The 22,823-nt window shown below is 42.5% G+C and overlaps 2 protein-coding genes across 2 annotated transcripts in view; both read right to left on the bottom strand.

Annotated features, from left to right (window-relative positions):
• Nucleotides 1-4,441: 4,441 nt before the first annotated feature.
• On the bottom strand, nt 4,442-9,732 carry LOC119652894 (zinc finger protein OZF-like). Its single transcript, XM_038057266.1, has 5 exons — nt 9,569-9,732; nt 9,290-9,437; nt 8,613-8,914; nt 4,667-4,988; nt 4,442-4,598 (listed from the first exon to the last, which is right to left on the bottom strand). Exons 1-5 carry the CDS (start codon nt 9,633-9,635, stop codon nt 4,448-4,450), a joined length of 990 nt encoding a protein of 329 aa, XP_037913194.1. The 5' UTR covers nt 9,636-9,732; the 3' UTR covers nt 4,442-4,447.
• Nucleotides 9,733-16,486: 6,754 nt separating this feature from the next.
• Nucleotides 16,487-22,823, bottom strand: part of LOC119651510 (MTOR-associated protein MEAK7) — an 84,283-nt gene continuing 77,946 nt past the window's right edge. Inside the window, exons 7-8 of the mRNA XM_038055135.1 lie at nt 18,245-18,427; nt 16,487-18,186 (exon numbers count right to left, since the gene is read on the bottom strand). Of these exons, the coding sequence (XP_037911063.1) occupies nt 18,076-18,186; nt 18,245-18,427 (294 nt within the window). The 3' untranslated portion in view covers nt 16,487-18,075. The remainder of the gene's footprint in view (nt 18,187-18,244; nt 18,428-22,823) is intronic.

Here is a 22,823-nt window from a genome sequence, read left to right as displayed (position 1 = left end):
TCAGCCCGCATGAAGGGAATGCTCCCAAAAAATCTAAACCTGAACCCAAGAAGGGATAAAACCCGGGCAGGTCAGGGGTGAAGGTAGGAATCACGAAGCCCGCCACTAGCTGTGCTAGTGCAGTCAAGGGCATACTGTCGAAAATGTTTCCCGAGTAAATATTCACTCGTGAGGAGCAGGAAACTATCGAATACCTTGTGGTCAGACAGATGCACAAGGGATGGGCTGCAAAACTTATGTTCACCGGGATACGCTTTCAATCAGGCCATATACGGGTGGAATGCACGACGGAAGACACTGTAGAGAGGCTTAGCACCATAACTCCTAAATTGCCAGGCTGGGTAGGAGCGGAACTGTCAACATGTGCTAGGGATGATATATCAGGAGCACACATGATGACAGTTTTTCTCCCGCAAACCACAAAAATAGACACAGAAGATCTCATGGGCCTCGTAATCATTCAAAATGCGAATCTCCATATGCGATTATGGAGAGTCTGCAGAAGCAAGGTGGAAAGCAAGGGTAGACTCCTCACGATCGGGGTAGATGACCGATCCCTGGAGGCAATCAAACGTCGGAGTTGGCATATCAACTATCGATTTGGTAACATACCTATACATGTGCACAGGGAAAAGCCGAGGAAAGACACCTCAGCAGAGACACCGGGTGAAAAACATACCAAGGTCCCCGAAGAAGTCTCGAAAGCCATAGAGGCGGAAAGGACTGGATCAACCAGGGAAATAGACCTGCTGCCCAGTGAAGAGCAGAAGCTGGACGACCTAGACCTAGGACTTCTAGGGCTCAGGGTGGACAGCGACGCACAGGAAAGCGCCATGCCGGAGGAGGTGGGCGATTCTCCGACAGTGGAAGAGAGCTCCAAACAATAACGGAGCCAATGGCCAACACTAAGATACCCCAGATAAACCTCCACCGTGCGAAAGCTGCTTCTGCGGTAATTGCAAGGGCAAGCTCCAAGGAGAACATAGCAGCGTAATGACGGCTCAGGAGCCTGGGTCTACCGGGGGTAGATTCGCGGTCTGCAATGATTAAGCATGCAGGTAATTTGGGACTCCTCTTGTAAAAAACCATGAGCTTGCACAATTCGTAAACGCAATTTAAAATATATATGTCTTTCCGAATTCCTGACCGGGGATCTTGTGGCTATCCAAGCCTCATTGGAAGCCGGGAGGAACACTCGACGGGCGGTCGTGGCATCGGAATATTTGCCAGAAAACGACATCCGGGTTCCACCTGAACAAGTCGCTAAACTGGTGAAGTTCTGTGAGAAGAAAACGTTACCACTTTTTCTCGGCTGCGATGCCAACGCCCATCACGAAGTCTGGGAAAGCAGCGACATCAACCGAAGAGGTAGTTACTCACTCTTGAATTTATTCTTAGTAATAAGTTAGAAATATATAACATAGGAAACACTCCAACATTTGTGACCAGCACTAGACGAGGTAATAAACATAACTCTAGAAAATACGCTAATGAACGGGCTGGTTAGGAATTGGAGCGTGTCGAATGAGCCCTCTATGCCTGATTACAGAATAATAAGATTCGACATTGAGGGCAACTTCGAAATAAAAACAATAATTAGGAATCCCTGGAGAACGGATTGCCATTCCTATGAAGCGAACCTGAGCAGCAACATAGCTCACTTTCAAGGGGGCAGTGACATCAGGAGCAAACTAGAAGTAGGAACAGTATTGGAAAACCTCAACCTGGTCGTTATTGAGGCATATGAGGCCAGCTGTTCGCCTAACTCAGTTTAGTCATCAAGAAATGTACCATGGTGGAAGAGGAACCTAGCCAGAATGAGAACAGAGATACGAAAACTCTTCCATCAGGTAAAGCAAACCGGCGGCTGACCGCGGTACAAAAATGCACTGACTGCTTATAGCAACGCGATCAGGGAAGCAAAATGAAACAGCTTCAGGGAATTCTGTGAAGGGATCGAACAAAGCACAGAAGCAACCAGGCTTCATAGGGCTGTAGCCAAAGACGGGGCAGTATCCTCTGCCTGTTTAAAAAAGGAACATTTACCGAGAACGAGGAGGATAGAGTATACTTGCTTCTCAGAACTCATTTCCCGAGATCCTACCCCACGGCGGCAGGCGACAACATTCTGCCTGACACCCCAAAAACCAATAAAAGGGGAAGGAAAGAGATATACTCAGAAGCTAGGGTAAGATGGGCAGTGGGAAGTTTTAAGCCACTGAAATCACTAAGAGTAGATGACATTTTTCCCAGCACTAATCCAGAGAGGTCAAGAAATCATCTCTTTTGAGGGTCGTAAGGAGCAGCATGGCCTTCGGATATATACCAAAGACATGGAGACGGGCAAAATTGGTCTTTATTCCGAAAGCGGGTAAAAAGGATCCTTTTCACCCTAAATCTTTAAGACCAATCTGCCTAACATCGTTCGTACCCAAAACGGCGGGGAAGTTCTAAAGCCTAATCCCCCTATATCAATGTCAACACGCTTACCGGGCACGACGGTCAACTGAAACTGCTCTGTATCAGTTGAAGGATGTACTATGGGATGCCACAGAAGTACCGACAGATACGAATTCTATTGTCATGAATACTACTCAAGGTTGTGCACAGGACGAGGTACTAATCCCGCTTATGTGGAGTATGGTAGTGGACAAACTCCTGGAGGTGCTAGCAAATACTGGAATATAGATCTAGGGTTACGCGGACGACATTGTTTTAATCTGTATGGGCAAATATGAGGAAACCCTATGTGATGGAATCCAAACTGGAATAAGGGTTACTAGTGCCTGGTGAAGGAAGGTGGTATTGCGCATCCATCCAGCTTAAACCGCCATTGTACTATTCACTAGGAAACGTAAGCCTGATCACTTGAAAGCCATAAGGTTTCATGACATGGAGGTGAAACGAGAAACAGAGGTCAAATATTTTGAAATTACACTAGACCAAAATTTACTCCGGAAGACGCATGTCGGAAATACTTGTCGAAACACTACGAGAGCTCTGATGGCTTGTAGGTCCATAGCAGGAAAAAAATAGAGTTGCAGCTCGAAGGTACTACTTTGGATATACACTGCAATAGTAATGCTAATGGGGCCTATGGGGCGGTATTCTGGGCAGAAAGAACTGAACTCAGCACACAACCCAGGGAGTTCCTTAAACTCCAAAGACTGGCTCGCGTGTGTATCAGTGGAGCAATGGGGACAAACCTAACGGCATCCCTGGAGCTTCTTCTGGGACTAACCCCTCTCCATCTGCACATACAGATGCAGGGAGGGAGGGCAACATTTAGGATGGCCTGGGTATCATTGAGGCGGGGAGCTGCTAAATCGAAGGAAGATTGATATTCTTTCTAAGCGGTATCCCGAATTATTGATACAAAGGGATAACATAACAAATTGGTTTCACTTCGATGAGAAGTTTAAAATACGTTGGAGTAACAAGGCAAACTGGGAGAGCGTAGCTGGAACATACGGCTTAAACCAGCAACTGATTACTTGGTACACTGACGAATCCCTCACAGCAGAAGGAACGGGTGTCGGAGTGATTAGTCCAAGGAAAATATGCTTGGGACCAATAGGTCCCAGAACATTGCTGTTCTCCCTGATAGCCAAGCGGCGATCAAGGCAGGGTCTAAATAGGTGAACTCGAAACTATGATAGTATAGGAATCCGTTCAACAAGATCTCGATACTCTGGATGTCTGGCCATGTTGGGTTGGAAGGCAATGAAGCAGCGGACGAACTAGCCAAGAAGAGAGCAGGGACGCCTTTACATGGGCCAAAACCCTTCTGTGGAATCCGAAACGGGTTCATGGTTATGACATTAAAAATTAAGAGAAACGGTCGAGGCAACTATACTGGGGGGCCTACCAGGAATGGAGCAGTCCAGGGTGCCTTTTGAGTGATACCAACCCAAACGCACAAAGGATTTCTTAAACCTCACCAAAAAGAACCTCCCAATCATAGTGGAAAATCTCACTAGTCACTGCCGGCTAAACTATCACCTAGGGAAGCTAGGGAAGCTAGGGAAATCCACCGACATTGCCTGCATGTTCTGTGCCGAGTAAGATGAAACCTCTATACACGTTTTGGGACAGTGTCCGGCATTTGTGCAAAGTAGGAGAACACTTAATACCAGATACAAAGTTGAAAGTTCTTGAAGTAGGCAATATACTAAAGTTCCTGACGGTTATAGGCTTCCTTGAGATACTATGATTAATAGGTAGACTATAACCAGGAAAAGGGTCACGATAGTTCTTTAAGGACGCGGTGCGACTTCCCTTAACAGAATAATAATAATAATAACCGTATTCAATCAAATTCCCAACAATTGTAATCAAAATTTTATTTTATTATATCAGGAACAGTATCTGTGGCTCACTCCAAACTCTACACGATATTCCCTACATCTTTATTTTCCAATTCCTAATTTTTTGGATCCAATTCATATCATTTCTTCGAATGCGCTAAAAATTTACGACACGCCTGCAAGTTGTGTCGATTTAGATAGTTCTGTTGACTAAATGCTTTAGTACATTGCGAGCATTGATACTTCCAGTTATGATGTCCTTTGGTCCGCTGATGAGCGCGCAAGTTCGACCTTAATTGTCAAAATTAAAAACATTATTTCCAACCCCTCAATTTATGAATCTAAACTCAGGAGCTTACCGATCAGCAAACTTTTTGGCACAAGTCGAAACAGGACATACAAATGGCTTCTCCCCGGTATGTAGGCGTAAATGTCCGTGCAGAACCCAAGGACGATCGAATGTCTTGTGGCAATATTGACATTCATAGATTTTGTCTAGGCGTACCCGGTTGCCTCTTTTCTTAGTGTTAAAATTGGTTTTTTCATTGTAAGCATCTTCAGATGGCGAATACTCTATAATTTTGTCAGGGTCAAATGTAGTAATTTTTCCATTTTCTTGAGCGTCTAGAATTTTTGGAACTCCATCTTTCGTGCTATATTCCAGAATGTATTTCTTTGGTTCTGTAAAATGGACCAAAGATAAACAATTAATAGTTTGACCAACTTGTCAGGAAATAGAAGGCTTAAATTTCTATAGAGGCAATATCTATGGTAGAAAACGAAGACGTAGCAGGCCCTGCCTTAGATGGAGCGATGGCGTTGGCCAAGACCCCAGATAACTTTTAGGGATATTGAATTGGTAACCTCGGCGCAAAACCGGGATGTCTGAAGTTCCTTACCAAGGTGGGTCTAGACCGAATGACCGGTTGTTGGGCCGCTGACAATGAACTGTCATGTTTAGGCTTCCTTTCGAATATTTGAAAATAAGTTAGGATCGATACCACGGAAACAAACGAAACTAATACTGTCAAAGACTTGCCCCAAGCCAACATCGCTCGTGAGTCTCCCTGTTCTGAACCCGAACTGCCTTGGAGATAGATCCCCGGCAGCGCGGATCGCTTCAACGAATCTACTCCTGATGAGCTTTTCGAGCACTTTCCCGGCCATGTCAAGCATACAGAGCAGACGGTATGCAGATGGCAGCTACCGATAACAGATTCAACACTGAGTTTACGTCAGTGTCGGCTGCAACGCTACCACCCCCGAAGCGCCCTCCAGCGCAACTCCGGCTGTCCCAAAAACTTTGAGGAACTTCCCGACCGAGATTCCTTCCAAACTTCCCAATATTATCGTTATGGTCACCAATACCGTGTTTCCCATCATATGTGCGGGTAAAGTGTTGTCAGAGCACACCTTGACAATCAGATCACCCATCACAGCCACAACATCAACTTTAGGAAGCCTCCCTGAACTGTGTGGATTTGCTCGTCGGAAGCATACATCTCCACTATTTCGGAAGTTTCCGTTGATGCATAGCGTTTTACAATTTTGATGCCCCTTAACCTAGGATCTTGCAGTCAGAAGTTTATTAGAAGCCGGTTCCCAGATCAAAATAACGCACCGTGTGGTAGCCGTCCGAAACAAAACTGAGCATTCTGGAGAACGGCGCTACCGTTGTCGAGGTCGCCAAAGGTTTTAGTCAAGAGATCAGTCTTTATCCGATGACTAAAGTTTAAAAATTTGCAGATTGCTAGCCAACGAATTTCTATTCCTTTGATTCGCCTCTTACGACGATCAACATGTAGTAATTAATCACAATACCAGAAACATCTAAAACATGAAGATGGCAACTACAGATATTGACTCTCCAAGCGGTTAGGAGTCATAGACGTCGAATCCACCTTCGAATTTGGGTAATCAAGACGCGGTCGAGGCTTCGATTTTGAAAGCCTCACCAGATTCATGTTTCCTCATTGAAAATTTTATGGAAGGCATGGCCTCCACTTCTGTGGAACGCCAGCCCTTAATGCCTATGGTGCAGTCAAGGCAGGGAGTCGAACAACTTCCATAATGAGAGAACTCCACTACAGCCGTTCCGTCCGTGGCATTATCACCAAAACTCTTCCAAAAAACATAAGAGGAAAGTACGGCAAAATGAAACTTGACGCACTAAGAAGGGGGACTATAGGATAAATTTCCGTTAACCAGGAAAAGCTGAAGAAAGGAAGATTGTAATGTGGACGCCGCCACTGTCTAATGACGGTGTGGTGTTACCACAACGGATCCATGCCGGCCGGACACAGTGAACCTGAAAAGGCTATCAGCCAACGGTTCCGAAAGGCACTGCGGAAGAAGATGAAGCTCCTTGCCAATGAACATGCTTACCAGAGCATGGACAGTCCAGTGAGTTTGCTATGTATTCCTTGGTCTCCAAGATAAAGGACACAACCCTGGAAGGCGATTTCGAGATGGCAGTCTTCGTAGAGTTGAACTAATTTCGCTCTAATCACAAGTTATAGCATTATTTTCGGCGTTTCTCCAAGTCCCGCTTAATTGTAGATAGTTGGTCGGTTGCAGGTCGACCAGCTCTAAGGCGGCCTAGATATTTTCAGATCACATTTTCAAGTGTACATAGCACCGCGATGTATGTAGCACACAGTTTATCACATCTTTTGGTGGATAGAAATACATTGTGGAAATTTGGCGCTTTCTTTGATTTCAAACTTCCACTACAACATCTAACTATTTCACAGAAGAAGAAGGTCCGTATTCTATAAAGGACTCTTCATATCACTCCCACAGATTTTTTACCATCTCTTCCTCTATAGAAGCTACCATTTTTAAGTATTCGTTAGAGATAGCTTGTTTGCGTTCAGTGGGCCCACTGAAGAAGGTGACAAGTAACTACCGAAATATGGTATGCATGTCCGTATCTGGGTAAATTCGATAAAATAAAACAATTCACTGACTCCAAGGAAGAATTTTACCTTTTATCTTTAAATAATTGAACATCTTTAAGTCTTTTTGTTTGGAATTCGCCCCCCCCCCCCCCCTTTGGAAATGTTGATCTTTACACTATTTTTTACATAGTCGCCATTTTTTCTACGTAATTTTTGCTGACGACTAATCCACTTTTACACTCCCGGCTCAAGGAAGTCGGCCGCCAATCCGTTGAGAAACATCAACTTCCAACTCATCGACCGTCGTTGACGTTGCTTCCATTGTTTCGAATTTCGCACCTGGCAGTGACGGCGATAATGGGCTCCATTTTCTTCTCCACAAGCTTCATTATTGCTCCTCGATTAAATCGAAATCTTGACCGATTCAATAAAGATTTGATAATTATCGATGACAAAAAACGAATTCAACCCATCGGTCAGTCCAGCAAATTACTTCACTATCACTTTTTTTACTACAATTCAATACACTTCACTCTGAAATGATTGTGTCCACACCGCTGCTTCTAATCAACTGCCGGTCTAGTCGTTCTATTGGCAATCGATCAGCCGTTCTCCGACCCGCTAATTTCTATACAGAAAAATGCAATGCCTCAACCAAACCAATCGTTAATCCTGCATTTCAAAATAAATTAACCGGTGAAGTTTAAATGCAAGGTGAATGTTCCTTTTTGACGAGTTATCATATCTGAACATACAAATTCTTGTATATAAAAAGTTTTAGAAATTTTGGGAGAGGTAACAAGTGATAAGTGTTGAAAAAAATTAATTTTTGTTTAAATTTTAAATGATTGATGTAAATGAAAGTTGAGAAAGAGAAAAAGAAAATTAGGAGAAGTATTTTGAGAAAGGTGAATGAAAAGGGGTAATATTAAGTATTCTCTTTTTAGATTGTCTCTGGCAAAAGCGAAGGAAGGTCTGCAATTGCCCCAAAGATCCCAGGCGAACATTGGTTCCAGTAAGAGAGGATGGTTAAGAAGAGATAACTTTAAGTGTAGTCACGAAATTTTCGCAATTCTGGGATATCAATTACGTCTAAAATGACATAGGCTATGGAATACTGAGGAAGGTCGACGTAGAAGACTAGGCCTCATTATCAACTGAGGCCGGCAAATAGAATTAACAATGGTTACTTCAGTTAAGCTGCAATTAGATGCGAGTAAATCTAATCGGTTACCACCGCCAACTTCTCAGGCGTGAGGTATAACTCTGCCCTTTCATTCGGCAATAGCCAACTTGATCACTTGATCATCCCCCGATTTCCTGGTTCATGACAAATATTTAGCGTATTCAAATCGTAGCAAATTAAAGCTCCTTCGTTGGACACTTACTGCATTCAAGTACTCACCTTCTATACTATCAAGGGACACTTCCTCCACCACAATAGCCTCAAATCGTTCACCATTTCCATTATTCGATTCATTAATTTCTTTCTTCTTACGTGAGTATGATCTGTTGGATTTCTTATTCTGTAATGCTTGCTCGATGACATACTGCAATGATTTTTCACTATCCGTTTCACCATCATAATTTTGTGTATTTTCCGATTCACTTTCACTCGATGAATTTTCATAGCGATCGAGAAGCTCACACCCTAGAATATTTTCTAGTTGCCAACGAGTAGTTATTGGTATTCGATCGCTGTCATACCTGCAAATATTATCCGTTCAAAGATGAGTTTAACTTATTACAAAAAAGGAAAGGAAAATGGGAAGAAAATTTTAAAAAGTCTACGCGATTCACCTAATCAGCAAAAACACATATTTATGTAATCATGATGCCGATATGGTCATCACGTTGAAGACTAAGCAAGATTGTATTCCTTTCCCTCAAAATCTATCTTGTTTTGAGGTAAAAATTAAAAAAAGATTAATTTTTCCTTTTTTACGAAAGAATATCTAAATTGTTCCTTAATATTTTTTTTATTCTAATATTATGGTTTTTTCTATGATTTTATGAATATGACCTAAAAATATCTGAAGAGCGCCGACTAAAAAATGAGCCGCAATCTAAATTATTTCTTACCAGTCACATGACCTCAGCAGCTTTTTCTCTCTATTCTTCTTTTTAGAATGGTTATTTGCTATATTTTCCGAATTTCCATGATGATTTCCAGTTTTCGGTTCATAAAATTTCAGGATTTTTGGAAAAATCGGCACGGAGCGAAAGGCCTCTGTAAAAGTGAATATATCCTCCTCTCATTATTGAATTTTACTACATAAAGATTTTAGGTAAAGTATATTTACTAAATATAAGTAAATCACACACTTTTCCACTGAGTTCCTAAATATCCTGCAAACTTACCATCCCACAAATTGTTGTCTCGCATCCGTTCCGCGTTGAAACGCGACGAAAATATACTGCGGGGCATTTTTTAGATATCTTTTACTTTACTTTTTCACCAGTGCTATAAAATCCACTCTAATTGTTGCAATTACACCTTGTCGAATCAAGTGTCACTTTTTAAATGAAACGTTGACCAGGAAAAAATTAGAAAATCGTATCCCTTTGAAATTCGTAGGTTGCCTAGCGACTCATTTTTGAATTTTTTGCAATGAAAAATCATAGCTTGCATGGATGATCAAAGGAATCCGTGGTTTGCATATGCTCATATGGGATGATGGTATTTTCTATATTTACTGGAGGAGTAAGATTTTTTAGAAACTGGTATCCTCTAATCATTTACCGTTTTCTGAAGGTGCAAACTCACTTCACTCTCGGTAGATAGACACCGAACTACTATCTAGAAACATAAAATAAACACCCCTTTCGAGCCATATTGTGATACCCAATACCTTGAACCTGCTTGCTTCACAAAAAAAAAGCAACTTTCATTCATAGGTAGGGTCGTAAAAAGAAAAACTGGGCCCGAACCCCCCTTTGGTCAGGCCTTGTCCTATATGATTCTAATCTGTATCGAAGATATTTCCCAGTGAATCATTTAGATGAATCGAAAGTCTGACCCAGGAACCGCACTAATTATTATTATTATTCTGCTAAGGGGAAGTCACACTGCTTCCTTAAAGAACTATTGTGGTTTCATCACACTCCCCACAGAACTTGCAAGCAGTGTTCATAGATATCCCTAGCTTTCCTAAGTGATAGTTTAGCCGGCAGTGACTAGTGAGAATTTCCATTATGATTCGGAGGTCCTTCTTGGTCCTAGGCCTGCCCAGTATAGTTCCCTCACCCCTCACTCCTCCCTCACCTCTTTATTTTTTCAAGTCATAGCCATGAATCCGTTTCCGATTCCACAAAAGAGTCCTGGTTTGTGTAGAGGCGTCCCTGTTTCCTTCTTGGCTGGTTTGTCTGCTGTCACATTGCCTTCTAATCCAACATGGCCTGAAACCCAAAGTATCCAGACCTTCTTGAACGAGCCGAGCGCATTCACTCTTTCAAGGCATTCCCATACCAATTTAGAATTTACCTGGTTGGACCTAAGTGCCCTGATCGCTGCTTGCCTGTCATTTGGAATAGCAATGTTCTGCCCGCTGTAGTTCCTTTGAAGATTAAAATGTGGCGCGAACCTGGACGGTTGCGAGGTTTACCAATGTCCTGTTCTGCAAGTCCACCAGCAGCCCATAGTGACACAAGAAATGTGCGCATAATATGGGGATGCTAATATCCGCCAGAATGAAACGCCACGAAAACGTTCGGCGCAGTCCAAGACTCACGTCCACCTGCCTATAGCCATAGGTGTTGATGGGAGATGAGTTCGCGGCCGCCAGACGTAAATTTTTCGGAAATAGGGTGTTCAGACGCGGTACAAAGAGAATTGACCCCTCAGCGCCCGTGTCGGCCAGAAAACAACGTCTGCTGAAGGGGTCGAAGACTGTAAGGCGACGTGATACTGCGCCTCGGGTAGCCAACGCCGAGGCACCCAGCGAGCCTAGTTTTTTGTTGTGCTAAACGTGCATCCAGTGGTACATTTAGTCGTTTGAGCTCCGTATTTCCGATGGTACCAACAAACCGCCGAGGTCCCGGCGGGCGACTACCCGAACACCTCTTTTGGGAAGCGGACCTAGCCCGTGATTGCGATCGAAATCTACCAAGTATCGTAAAGTAAAGTATCAACCGCCGCAGCGAGATTTGTGACCACGTCAGCCAATGTCGTCACCATTGACTTGGGGTCTTCCACTTCCCGAGGTGTGTCTCGGGAAACTTCCGCGACCACGGAGCGCGCATACAGCTTGTGTATTTTATCAGCCGTCGCGGAAAACACCTCCAGGTACGGTCACCTAGCGTCAACTTACTCAGCAAGTGATTCAGTTTTACCTACTCACTCTCTGAAAAGCGTCTTATTAGCTGCTACATCAAGAGGGAGTAGAAGCACTCCTCAGGCGCGTCCGACACCAGCCCGATGGTCCCCTTGTCGAGGTCGATTAAGGCGTGGTTGAACTGCGCGGCGGCCGTCGTAATTCCCGTGAGCGCAAACGCGCCTCCAACTGCTGAAACCACGCCGCCCGATTACGCCACCAAAAGGGATGCACCCTGACAACGACTGCCGCAAGCGGTGGTATCAGGCCCTGCCCAGATTTCTCCTCGCGCAACATATTTTAGCAGAATCAGGGGGAGGAGGAGAAAGAACGAAAGGAACACCGGAGCGAAAACGCCTGTGGCTCCAAACGAATTTGCGCCGGGGACCTAGCAATCTCCGTAATCACACACGTAATCACCGAAAAATATCAAACAAAAACCCGACGAACCGGAATAAGATAATAATTAATAAAATGAATAAATAACAAAAAGCATTAAAGTAAAAAGAAAATAAATAATGAATAAAATAATGATGAAGAAAAATAAATAATGGAAAATAATAGGAAGAGAACAAAAAAAAAGAAGAAAATAACATCCTGCCTGTCCCCGCTATGGAGTGACGAATGTTGGCGATGCTGCCCTGTGGGTGGTGTAATGCTGCTCACTCCACCGGCTAGTGACACGGATGGATTTATATCCCTTTAAAAAGATCCTGTACTTCACGCGACAGGGATGGTCCCAGCTTTCCGATGATATGAGTCTTTTTTTACTCAATTAATTCGGAATGTGGAAATTTGTTTAACACACATTTCTCGATGTACGACCTGAAATGCTATTGTTTGTTAACGAAAATGTATTATCGTTTACCTTCCATACAGCAGGATGAAGTTCGGCAATTACGAAAAAAAAATCGTGATTATTGCGTTGCACTAATATGGAAAAACGCCGAAAAAGATTCATAGTTTGTTAAAAAAAAAAGCTGCCGGTAAAAGAACGATTCGTTTTTAGGACATTAGCTCGATACTGCGAAACAGCTGATGTGGTTGACAAGCCGCGGGAGGAGCGCCCACGCTCCGTACGTCACCCAAATATCGTGCATGCTATGCGTGAACGTGTTCATCGCAATCCTCTGTACAAGCAGTAACGAATGTCGGGGGAAATGGGCGTTTCAACTCAAAATATCAGTCGTATTTTACAAGAAGGTGTCGATCTCGGTGCGTACCGGCGGTGCATTAGCCATATGTTAACGCCAAAACTGAAGGAAATACGGCAAACTTGGTGTGTTGCTCTTCTGCAACGATTTCCCCGTAAATAATATCGCAAAATTCTATTTTCTGATGAAAAAATTTTTACCACCGAGGAAAAATTCAACCGACAAAATGATTGAGTAATGCTCACAATTGTTATGAAGCCCAAGAAAATGCTCCGCGAGTCCAACGTCGTCACCATCCGACTTCTGCCGTGGTGTGGTGGGGCGTCTCATATCACGAAGTAACTGATATTCATTTGTGTGAGGCCGGCGTTAAAAACCAATGCGAGCTTGTACGAAAAGATGTTAGAGGATGTCTTCGAGCCATTCGCTGGAAAACCGTGGTGCTTCCAGCAGGACTTAGCCCCCGATCACAAAGCCAAGATAATCCAGCAGTGATTAGCGGCGCATGTTCGTGACTTCATAACCGCGGATGAATGGCCCTCAGGCAGCCTCGATTTGAATCCTCTGGATTACAGCCTTTGGGCTAAGTTAAAGGAGGCTGTCTGCGATCAAACTTTCACCGATTTGGAGAGATTGAAGTCTAGCATCGTGTGTGCAGCTCGAAAAATGCCGCTTCATACCGTGTGTGAAGCGATCGATGCATGGCCTCACAGACTTCGAACCTGTACAGCTGCCAGCGTCGGCCATTTTGAATAAATGTTTTTTTCGTTTGAAAGCTCTATGTTTCCCTTTTCTAATAGTGTACTTTTCGATTGATGTGGTTTATTACTTCGTGAGAAATAAAGATTTGATTTACTGACCGAACTTCTGGCTATACTATGTAAATTCAGATGATGGGGGGAATTTGAATTAGCAGCAGACCTCGTGGCACCTTAAATCGATCGATCATTAAATCGGCCAACTGGTGTCAAAAGGTAGTATAGCTCCCAGGAAGAAACGTGGATTGGTACCCACGATGCAGTAAAAAACCTGGGAAACACCTGCTCAACCAACACCAACAGCTTTACTATCAAACCCTAGCTCCACCTCCACGTGGTGACCGCTGGGAGCTCTTTCTTAACGAAAACCTGCAGACGGAGAAGGATGAAGGCGAGTCGCCCGTGCCTAAAAACGGGACAAATTGTATCAACTGGTCCTCCAGGTTGGGGGTTGGATAGGGCTGACAACCCTACACGGAAAACAACTTGTTACGAAGCCACAACAGGAGCTTCGGACTGGACGAATTACACAACGACGAACCCGGCAACGACAAAGGAATAACGATTTGCGCATTTTCTCATGGAACGCTTCCTGTACAGAGATGAAGCTGATAAGCAGCTAACCGATACCCTGTTCCAATATAGGGCTGATGTAACAGCGTTACAGGAGATGCGTTGAACAGGGACCGGTTTGCTGGAGATGAGTTGCTACACTATATATTATAGTGGTCATCCAGTAAACTATGTGCTCGGAGTAGGTTTCTTAATCAGCCAAAAAATGAAACCTGCTGTTATCGGCTTTGCGAGGCAAGTTTAGAAATATAAGCCTCATAAACGTTCACGCCCCTACAGAGGAGACTGCAGAGTCGGAGAAGGATACCTTCTACGAGGCAGTAGAACGAACCCTCCAAGCCTGTCCCAGATATGATATCAAAATCATACTTGGGGATTTTAACAGCCAAGTAGGGAAGGAGCCCATATTCAGGCGATACGTTGGCTCCCATAGCTTACACGAAAAAACAAATGATAACGGACTGCGGATTATTCAATTAGCAGGGTCACACGAAATGGTTGTTCGAAGTACCTGGTTTGCGCGGAAAGCGGTCTACAAACATACGTGGGCCTCTCCAGACGGGGCCACTTTCAACCAAATTGACCACGTGTTGATCGAACGCCGTCACCTCTCAGCCTTCATGAATGTTAGAACATTTAGGGGGGCCAATATAGACTCAGATCACTATCTCGATGGCATGGTGCTCCGAGCTCGAATAACAACACCACCCAGAATCCCCTCTGACAATCAGATGAGAGTTAACACTCAAGCCATCCACAACACAGTCCTCCGAAACACCTATAAGAGGGAAATGGATGCCGCAATAACCGCAGTCAACAGAGATCCTGAAGATGAAGCATCAACAAATCATTTCCACAATCACCTGAAAAATGTTATCATAAATACGGCCACAAACATATTTGGCCCCAGCCGCAAAAAGAGTCGGAACGGCTGGTTTGACGCTGAATGTAAGCTAGCAACGGAACGGAAGAATGCCGCATACCGAGTAATGCTGCATTCTCAAAGAACGCGGGCACGCGCGAAGACTTATCATGAACTCCAGCGAGCGGAGAAGCGACTTCATAGAGGGAAAAACGAAACCTGGGAGAACCAACACGTCTGTGAACTCGAAAAGTACAGGGAGCAACCGCACCAGGCGCGCAAGTTTTACCAACAAATCAGCAGGATGAAGCCTTATACACCTCGATGTTCATCCTGCCGAGAAAAAGAGGGAAATTTGATGTCCGACAGATTGGGCATATTAGAGCGATGAGTCGAGTACTTTGATGAACTACCGAAAAACCAGAACTTCGGCGAGTTGAAGGTCTCGGCAACTGAAGACGACGGAAAAATACTGCCGCCACCAAGTATAGGAGAAACAGTCCGTGCAATTTATCGGCTTAAAAATCATAAGTCGCCAGGAGCCGATGGAATTATAGGCGAATTGGTTAAATATGGAGGCGACCAGTTACACCAAGTGGTTCATCAACTAGTGCTCAAGGTGTGGGACAGCGAATCAATGCCTAACGACTGGCAAAGAGACATTATCTGTCTCATACATAAAAAGGGAGATATCAGACAGTGCAGCTATTATAGAGGTATCACGTTGCTGAGTACCATCTATAAGATATTCTCCGCTATCTTGCTAGGCCGGATAGCCCCATACGTCCAGAACATCATTGGCCCATACCAAAGAGGCTTCACTCCAGGCAAATCAGTAACAGATCAGAAAAACTGTTGGAAAATGGACACCAGTTGCACCATCTATTCATCGACTTAAAACCGCCTATGATAGCATAGCCAAGGTAAAACTGCACGCGGCCATGAGAGAATTCGGTATCCCAACAAAATTGATAAGATTGACTAGGCTGACCCTGGTCAATGTGCGACGCCAGATAAAGGCAGCAGGATCACTCTCAAGACCATTCGGCATCAACAACGGTCTACGACAAGAGGATGCCCTATCATGTGTCTTCTTTAACCTAGCCCTCGAGAAAATGATCCATGATGCTGAGGTAAATGCAAGAGGTACGATCCTCTTTAAGTCCACCCAACTACTGGTCTATGCTGACGATATCGACATCATGGGAAGAACGACCCGAGATGTACAAACTGCCTTCATCCAGATCAAGCAGGCGGCGCGAGATGGATGGTCGAGTCCGTAGCCTACATAATGACAAACTCTATGAGCGATACCATGACCGTCCGGTTGTGGATAAAATCCGGCTCAATAGGTTACGGTGAGCGGGTCACTGAATCCGTATGGATGAGGATGACCCAGCCCGGAAATTCTATAAGGGAAGGGAGCCTGGACGAAGCAGACCCTGCCTAAGATAGAGCGATGGCGTAGGTCAGGACGCCAGACAGCTTTTAGGGATATCGAATTGATGGATGGAGTCCGTTACTAAGGCAGACCTAGACTGGATACGGGTTTTCGCGCCGTTGTTGATAAAGCATATATTCAGACCTATGTAAGTACTACTAATTAAACACAACAAATCTTCAAGTAATTTTCAGTTTATTTCGTTAATTTTTTCATAATCATTTTTCATCTTTCATACATATTTCTCTTCATAAGTTTGTAGGTCTCCTGATTCTTTCATATTTCATTCAAATTTCTGTAATTCCTTAAAGAGTTGGACTCTATCAAAATATTGTAAATAGACGTTTCTATTCTCTTTTAATTATTTCAAATATTTATCCTGCATTTTTAATTCGATTTTTTTATGCGTCTAACACAATTAAATCCATGACGTTCTTATCATTTTCTCGGTGATATGAACGTCAACTAGTTCAAAATATATACAATATTCTCTATAGTAACGGTATTTCTCTATGACAACGTTGGTTTGCATGATATTGATGCAATAATTTGTATGTATTCGATATATTTTGATTTACACAAAACTAACGCATTGCATAAGAAACTATAGAAACTCTGAATTTGTTCGAATAAATTTGTGCAGTGAAATTGTCATTGATACGTGTTATGCTTTGCATGCATTTAGCATCTTTCTTGCTTGTTATACTCTCTCATTCGTTTGATGATTTATCACATTAAAAAACGTTTTATCTTTACTTCATATATCTTTTTGCTTAGCAATAGAACTTATGTCTTAGTATGTTGTTCAAGTGAAAAAAGTAAGCTGAATAACTGGACAAATAGAAGCGCTTAGAAAAGCATAAGATAAGAGATCTATACATAGACGACACGCACAGACACAACCGACTCCATATTTTCTAACTCCTTTGAATAATATTAATTCCTATTTTTCTATTTCGTCAGACAATATTATTAGCAGAAGAGTTCACTTATCCGAGACATTTCCTGGCATGAATTTAACTATTCATTTCACATGTCTTCGTTGTACGAATTGAAGAGATCGAACTCAGCCTCGTTCTTGCGCATAATTGCAATTTATACCACATTTACAGACAAATTGCTGCTTAACTTTACAGTAGATAGAAGAATTGACGAGATAAATATATTTGCAGTACAATTACGGGAAGATAGACGTTAAGGCAATTATCAAGGACGTAAAATATTTAGGCACTCGGTATATTAGAAATGATTACTTTGACTATTTTCATAGGAGGTACTCTTTCTGGTTTAAAACAACAATCGCATAAAATGCAGGGAGCAGAAATCAGGAAACACAATTGACTAGAAGACATATCACTTGCAACTTAGAAAGCAAATATCAGCTACCGGATGAAACCAAAATAGGTACTAAGCAGTATTGTCTGACTATTTAACGGACAAACAAGTAAATATTAATATCTACAATTCGTTTTGTTCAATTCATATCAATAACTAACACAAAACTTTTGTCTTCACGTATTCTACAAACGAATCACTCTCGCTCGCTCTTTCAAATATTCCTCAAAGGAAACAATTATGTATGACTACTTACTTTTCAACATTTCTCTTACACATACGCAGCTAAAAGCCAAAACAAGGAACAGTTTACATAATGTCTCTCTACAACAGCTAACAGTCGCTTTAAGGAAATAAATAGAATTCACATGCTTTGAAACGTTCCAAATGGTATGAAAATTGGGACTCTAAGACTAATTTATGTTAAAATTATTATGTGTTCGGCTCCTCCCGCATTCCGTCCGAGTACTGTCGGCGTCCAGCCAGCTCAAGTATTGCCTTTTCCTCGGTATGACCGTCCAATATGGAACTTCTCACCCCGTCCTATTCAAAATAATTCGGTAATTACAAACTAATTCACAACATTTTTTGGATGGGTTACCTCTTCATCTTCCTTTTTGGGTTTTTCGCCTACTGCCCATACTTCGACGTTACGTATAGTAAATTTTTTATTTGCACTAAGTTGGATGTAATTTTTGAAGGACGTACATGTTTCTGAACATTCACCGTGACCGTATTCGCAATCAAGCCACAGGCCCCAGTAGCTGAATTGGCCGCCCATGCCCTGGAAAGGATGAAATTATTTTCACTGAAGTTTTGTTGAAAAAACAAGCTAACATAACTCAATCATCTGAATTATTTTATCACTAAAGATCTGGCACCTTATAAGTCAAATGAGAATGTTCCTAATACACCTCAGGTATCTATAAATCAGTAAAAATTACTCAAAATAAAGGGTGCGTAGATAATGGTCTTATTGCTTGAGAATCCGGAGCACTGCTCTAATTTATCGCAATAACAACTATGTAAGATATTAATCCATAGAAAAAAAACAAAGCCGCAAATATGAAGATCATGTCACCTCCGTTGATTCTAGTTTATTTTTTGTACAAGTAAATAGAACGGCAAACGCGCAACTAAGTCTCGTTTAAAAAATAGACGATTTGCGATTTCGTCCAGAGCGGAGATAACTCATCAGACGTCACCCCTGCCTCTGCCCTGAGAGCAGCGTGACCGAATTGGTTACCGAGTGTTGTTTGCCCTTTTATATATAATTCATAACACGCCATGGGAGACTTCATGTCCACCATCCACTTGATGACTAGGACCGAAATTTTAAAAAATAGACGACTTGCGGCTAATGCCCTGGACGAAACCGCTAGTCGCCTATTTTTTAAAATTTGGGTTCTATTCCAGAGCAAAGGGGTCCGTGCACCAGAAACTGAGAAAGAAAGTTTCTTTTCAATTAGTTCAGTCCGTCATCTACTTTATGACGGACTCAGGACTCATCATATTCTTAAAAAGAAAATCGTTTTCGTTTACTTTACTAACAAAATCTATTTTTTGCAAATATCCATATTTTGGCTACTACTTGTATGATTGATTGAGAAAAAAATCCAGAATCGTTCTATTTTTAATCAATATCCTAGGTATCGCGGGTAATCAAACCATCATTCACTTTCTTCTTCTCTTACTCGTCTCGCCGATGGAATGGATGTGATAATATTCTCCACCAGACCTGATGAATTTGAAGAGCCAAAGCAACCCTCGCCTTGATCTCTATGAAGAAAATCATCCTCTTTGTTGTTGTATAAATTTCTAAACTTTCAGTCACGTTTAATTTCCTTGTATCCCTTATGTACTGAAAACCAACGATAGGTTCCGCTACCTTTGATCTGAAAACCGTCGCAGCCTTTTTTTCCCCCAAGTCTTCTGCCTTCAGGTGTTCTATAAAAAACTTTTCCACATTCCTTGCCCGATGTATACTTTCCTGCCATCTGTGCAGGAAATTTCGAATATGTCGGACTTCGCCATTTGATCGATTAGATATTTGGTCGATCCTAGAAGAGTTTTGAGTTGGTTGTTCCTGCTTCTGAAGATGACGACCAAACCATCTCTCCTCAGTTTTTGTTTGAACGAAAGGGAATTTTCATTAAATTCCAAAGCTATTCTCCGTCTGGGCAGTTGATTCGGAGTCATTTTGGTGGGCACTTGCCGTTGGAGCGCCCTCTCTCGTTTGCTGATAGTGGTCAGTATATGCAATCAGTCTGGGAATCTCAAAAATATGCTTCTTTCATCACTCCTTCCAAGGAAATAGGGAGAATTAGCATTCAGTAGATCATGTGATTGAAAGAGCCGACTTTGTGCTGCTAAGCGTGTTTCGAAGTACTGGAGATAGCTCGTTTGGTGTCCGTTGGTTTCCTGTAGATTTCCAGATCTAATTTCTTTTAATTCCTCCTCAACAACAGGTCTACGAAAGGTAATTGACTTTCCTTTTCCATCTCCAGGGTAAAAACGATACTAGGGTGCAGTTTACTGAAGAAATCGAGCGTTTTTTCCACATCGTTTTTCTTAACGATAGCGCTATCATCCCTCGAACAAACTTTGCACTTCTTCGAAATTAGTCAAGTGTAGTTCAGCCAAGCCGACCGGAAAAAGTGTTAACCGTAAGAATAGTGCCAACCTTTAGAAATTGCTTTGTAAAGTTTGACAACAATATGTTGACTAGTTTCAAAGTCACACTCGTTTACGTGACGTCACTTCCGTTGATGTGGAAAACATGGACAACCAGAAGTTTCATGAGTTAATTAAACGTGGTTTTTTAATGGGAAAAGATAGTGTCCAAACCACAAAATGGCTTAAAAAAGGTTAGGGCGAGTGTGAACCCTAGAAATCAATCATTTGTAAGTGGTTCAGAACCTTTAAACACGATACTGCACACACTAATGATTATTATTCTGTTAAGGAAAAGTCGCACCGCGTCCTTAAATAACTATTGTGCCCCTTTTACTGGTTATACCTACCTATTGATCATAGCATCTCAAGCAGGCCTATAACCGTCAGGAACTTTAGCATGTTCGCTACTTCTAGATCTTTCAACTTTGCGTCTAGTATTAAGTGTTCTCTCAGATGTCTCGACCTACTTTGCACAAGTGCCGGACACTGTCCCAGGACGTGTATACAGGTTTCGTCACACCATACCAATGATGCTGAAGGTTCTGAAGGGCCGAAAAAGGGTACTATTTCAAAAAACATCGACAAAACCCACAGCATCATTTTAAATAGCTGGAAAGTGAAACTGCGTGAAATATATCACTTCTTAAAGATATTGAGGGAACGTTTGCAAACATCTTGCATGAATATTTGCATATAAAAGAACTTCGTGCGTTATGATGCATTTTCTCAACAACGCCAGGCAATTCAAAGGCCTGCCTTACAGAATTCGTTCGATTGTATGTAGCAGTGGCCGAGGCGATAAACTAACGCCCAATAAACAATCTGTGGATAAAAAAAAGCGAAATACTCCCAAAATGACCGAAGGGGCAAAAAATATACGAAAAGATGGCGGCCAATAATGGTTGGATGCCGCCAAATCACTTTTATAAATCTTTCAAAATTTGGTGGCTTTGTGCCTTATGATTCCCCTTGCAGCAAGGAGGGCCCGACTGCAGCGTTTAGAAGGCTCGTTGGCAGAGAAAAACACGTGAAGGAGGCCCCTAAACGCTTTAGTAGTAAGGCAATTGTGAGGGACTTAATTTTCTTTTCAAGATATTTGAGAGCAACTGGCGATGAGGACGCATAATCAAGGATGGGTCTCCGTGAAACTTGAGAGCTTCCCTGAGATGTAAACCCAAGCTGAGGCGAGACACGAAATTCGATAATTTTGCCACGTTTTTAACATTATTACTCTACACAAGAAGGTGATGCTTTTCCTGTTCTCTGACGTTGCACTCTTGATGTTAAGACGGAAGAAGTCAGCTGGTCTTCCGGCAGAGTATATGACACTGGACTTCTCTAAAGTTAGACGCAGTTTACGTCTATCCCATTTCCCCATAAAGAAGGTGGCTTGTCGTCTGATCAGTTTTTCTATCTCCCACCTTGACTCCCCGAAGCCACTATGGAAAAGTCCGTATGCTGGAATATGTCCATTTGCCCGACATTTTACTCTGTATACGTTAAAAGACACTGGATTAAAAACGCAGAATTATGCTCGCCCGTTATCAACCTTGACATGGTCCTCGTTTATCTTAAGTTTCCATTACTCCTTATACCCAGATTATGATATCGTTCCACCCATATTGCCTTCCAGAATCTGCGTTCTCATGTGCTTTGCAGATGTCTAATAACATCAAATCATACGTTATTTGTTTGGTTTTTTTGCCAGCTTAATGGATAGCAGCAGATGGTTTAAGCAAGAGTTGGTAAACCTGTGTCTTCTGTATACAAAGCAATTGTATGGGAGGCGGTGGAACGTATGGAATCTGGCTTCCGCCGTAGCATTTACTTATTCCGCAAAGACATTTAGGAGTGAAATCGGCCGAAAATTTTTGTAAACATTTTGCACTTTACTCTTTTTGAGAATAGAAACTATCTTGATTTCCGGCCATCGCCTTCAAAGTTTGTCAGTTCAGCCGTTGAATGCAAGTATAAGCTACTTTGTCCGATCCAGAAATCGACCGCTGATGTGTGCTTGTGACACGTGGATTGGCAAAGTTGATCTTTCCTATGATCCCATTCATGTACATGAACATCCAGTTCCTGCGTAGAGATCCCATTCATTTGATCTGTCTCTACATTTATTTGAATTCAAAGAGGTAATGAGTCCATGTAATGTTTAGTTTTACCTTTTTGACTTCACAACCTGGCACCATTTGTCCCAGGCCTCTATAAAGGTTCGAAAAGTGTCGAAATTGAAAGTTTTCCTGAAACGCCCGTGATAAAGACCAGTATCAGGAAAGCAGTCCGGCATCCACACAAATTCCGCCATGCCATTAACGTAACATGCTGGTCCCATGCGCAGGTAAAGGAGGAGGGTCTGAGGCAACGTACTTTGTCCTATCCTCAGTAAAACAAAAATAAAGTGCTGAGATCAGGGCACGAGATAAATAAAGTATATTTGGAATTATTCCACTATGCTAAATCCTCCTAGAGAGATCAGTCTTTCTTGGTGACAGGTCCCG

The sequence above is a fragment of the Hermetia illucens genome, chromosome 3, assembly GCF_905115235.1.
Source record: "Hermetia illucens chromosome 3, iHerIll2.2.curated.20191125, whole genome shotgun sequence".
Lineage (NCBI taxonomy): Eukaryota > Metazoa > Arthropoda > Insecta > Diptera > Stratiomyidae > Hermetia > Hermetia illucens.
The sequence above is the reverse complement of the archived record's forward strand: the minus strand, read 5'-3'. Positions and strand labels throughout refer to the sequence as shown.

Bases quoted from the DNA above. Each gene is read 5' to 3' on its own strand.
- LOC119652894 (XM_038057266.1), bottom strand. From the start codon at position 9,635: ATGCCCCGCAGTATATTTTCGTCGCGTTTCAACGCGGAACGGATGCGA. The intron at 4,989-8,612 runs GTGAGTACTTGA...TCCATTTTACAG, and splicing joins GTCCCTTGATAGTATAGAAG to AACCAAAGAAATACATTCTG. The intron at 4,599-4,666 runs GTAAGCTCCTGA...TTGACAATTAAG, and splicing joins GCCAAAAAGTTTGCTGATCG to GTCGAACTTGCGCGCTCATC.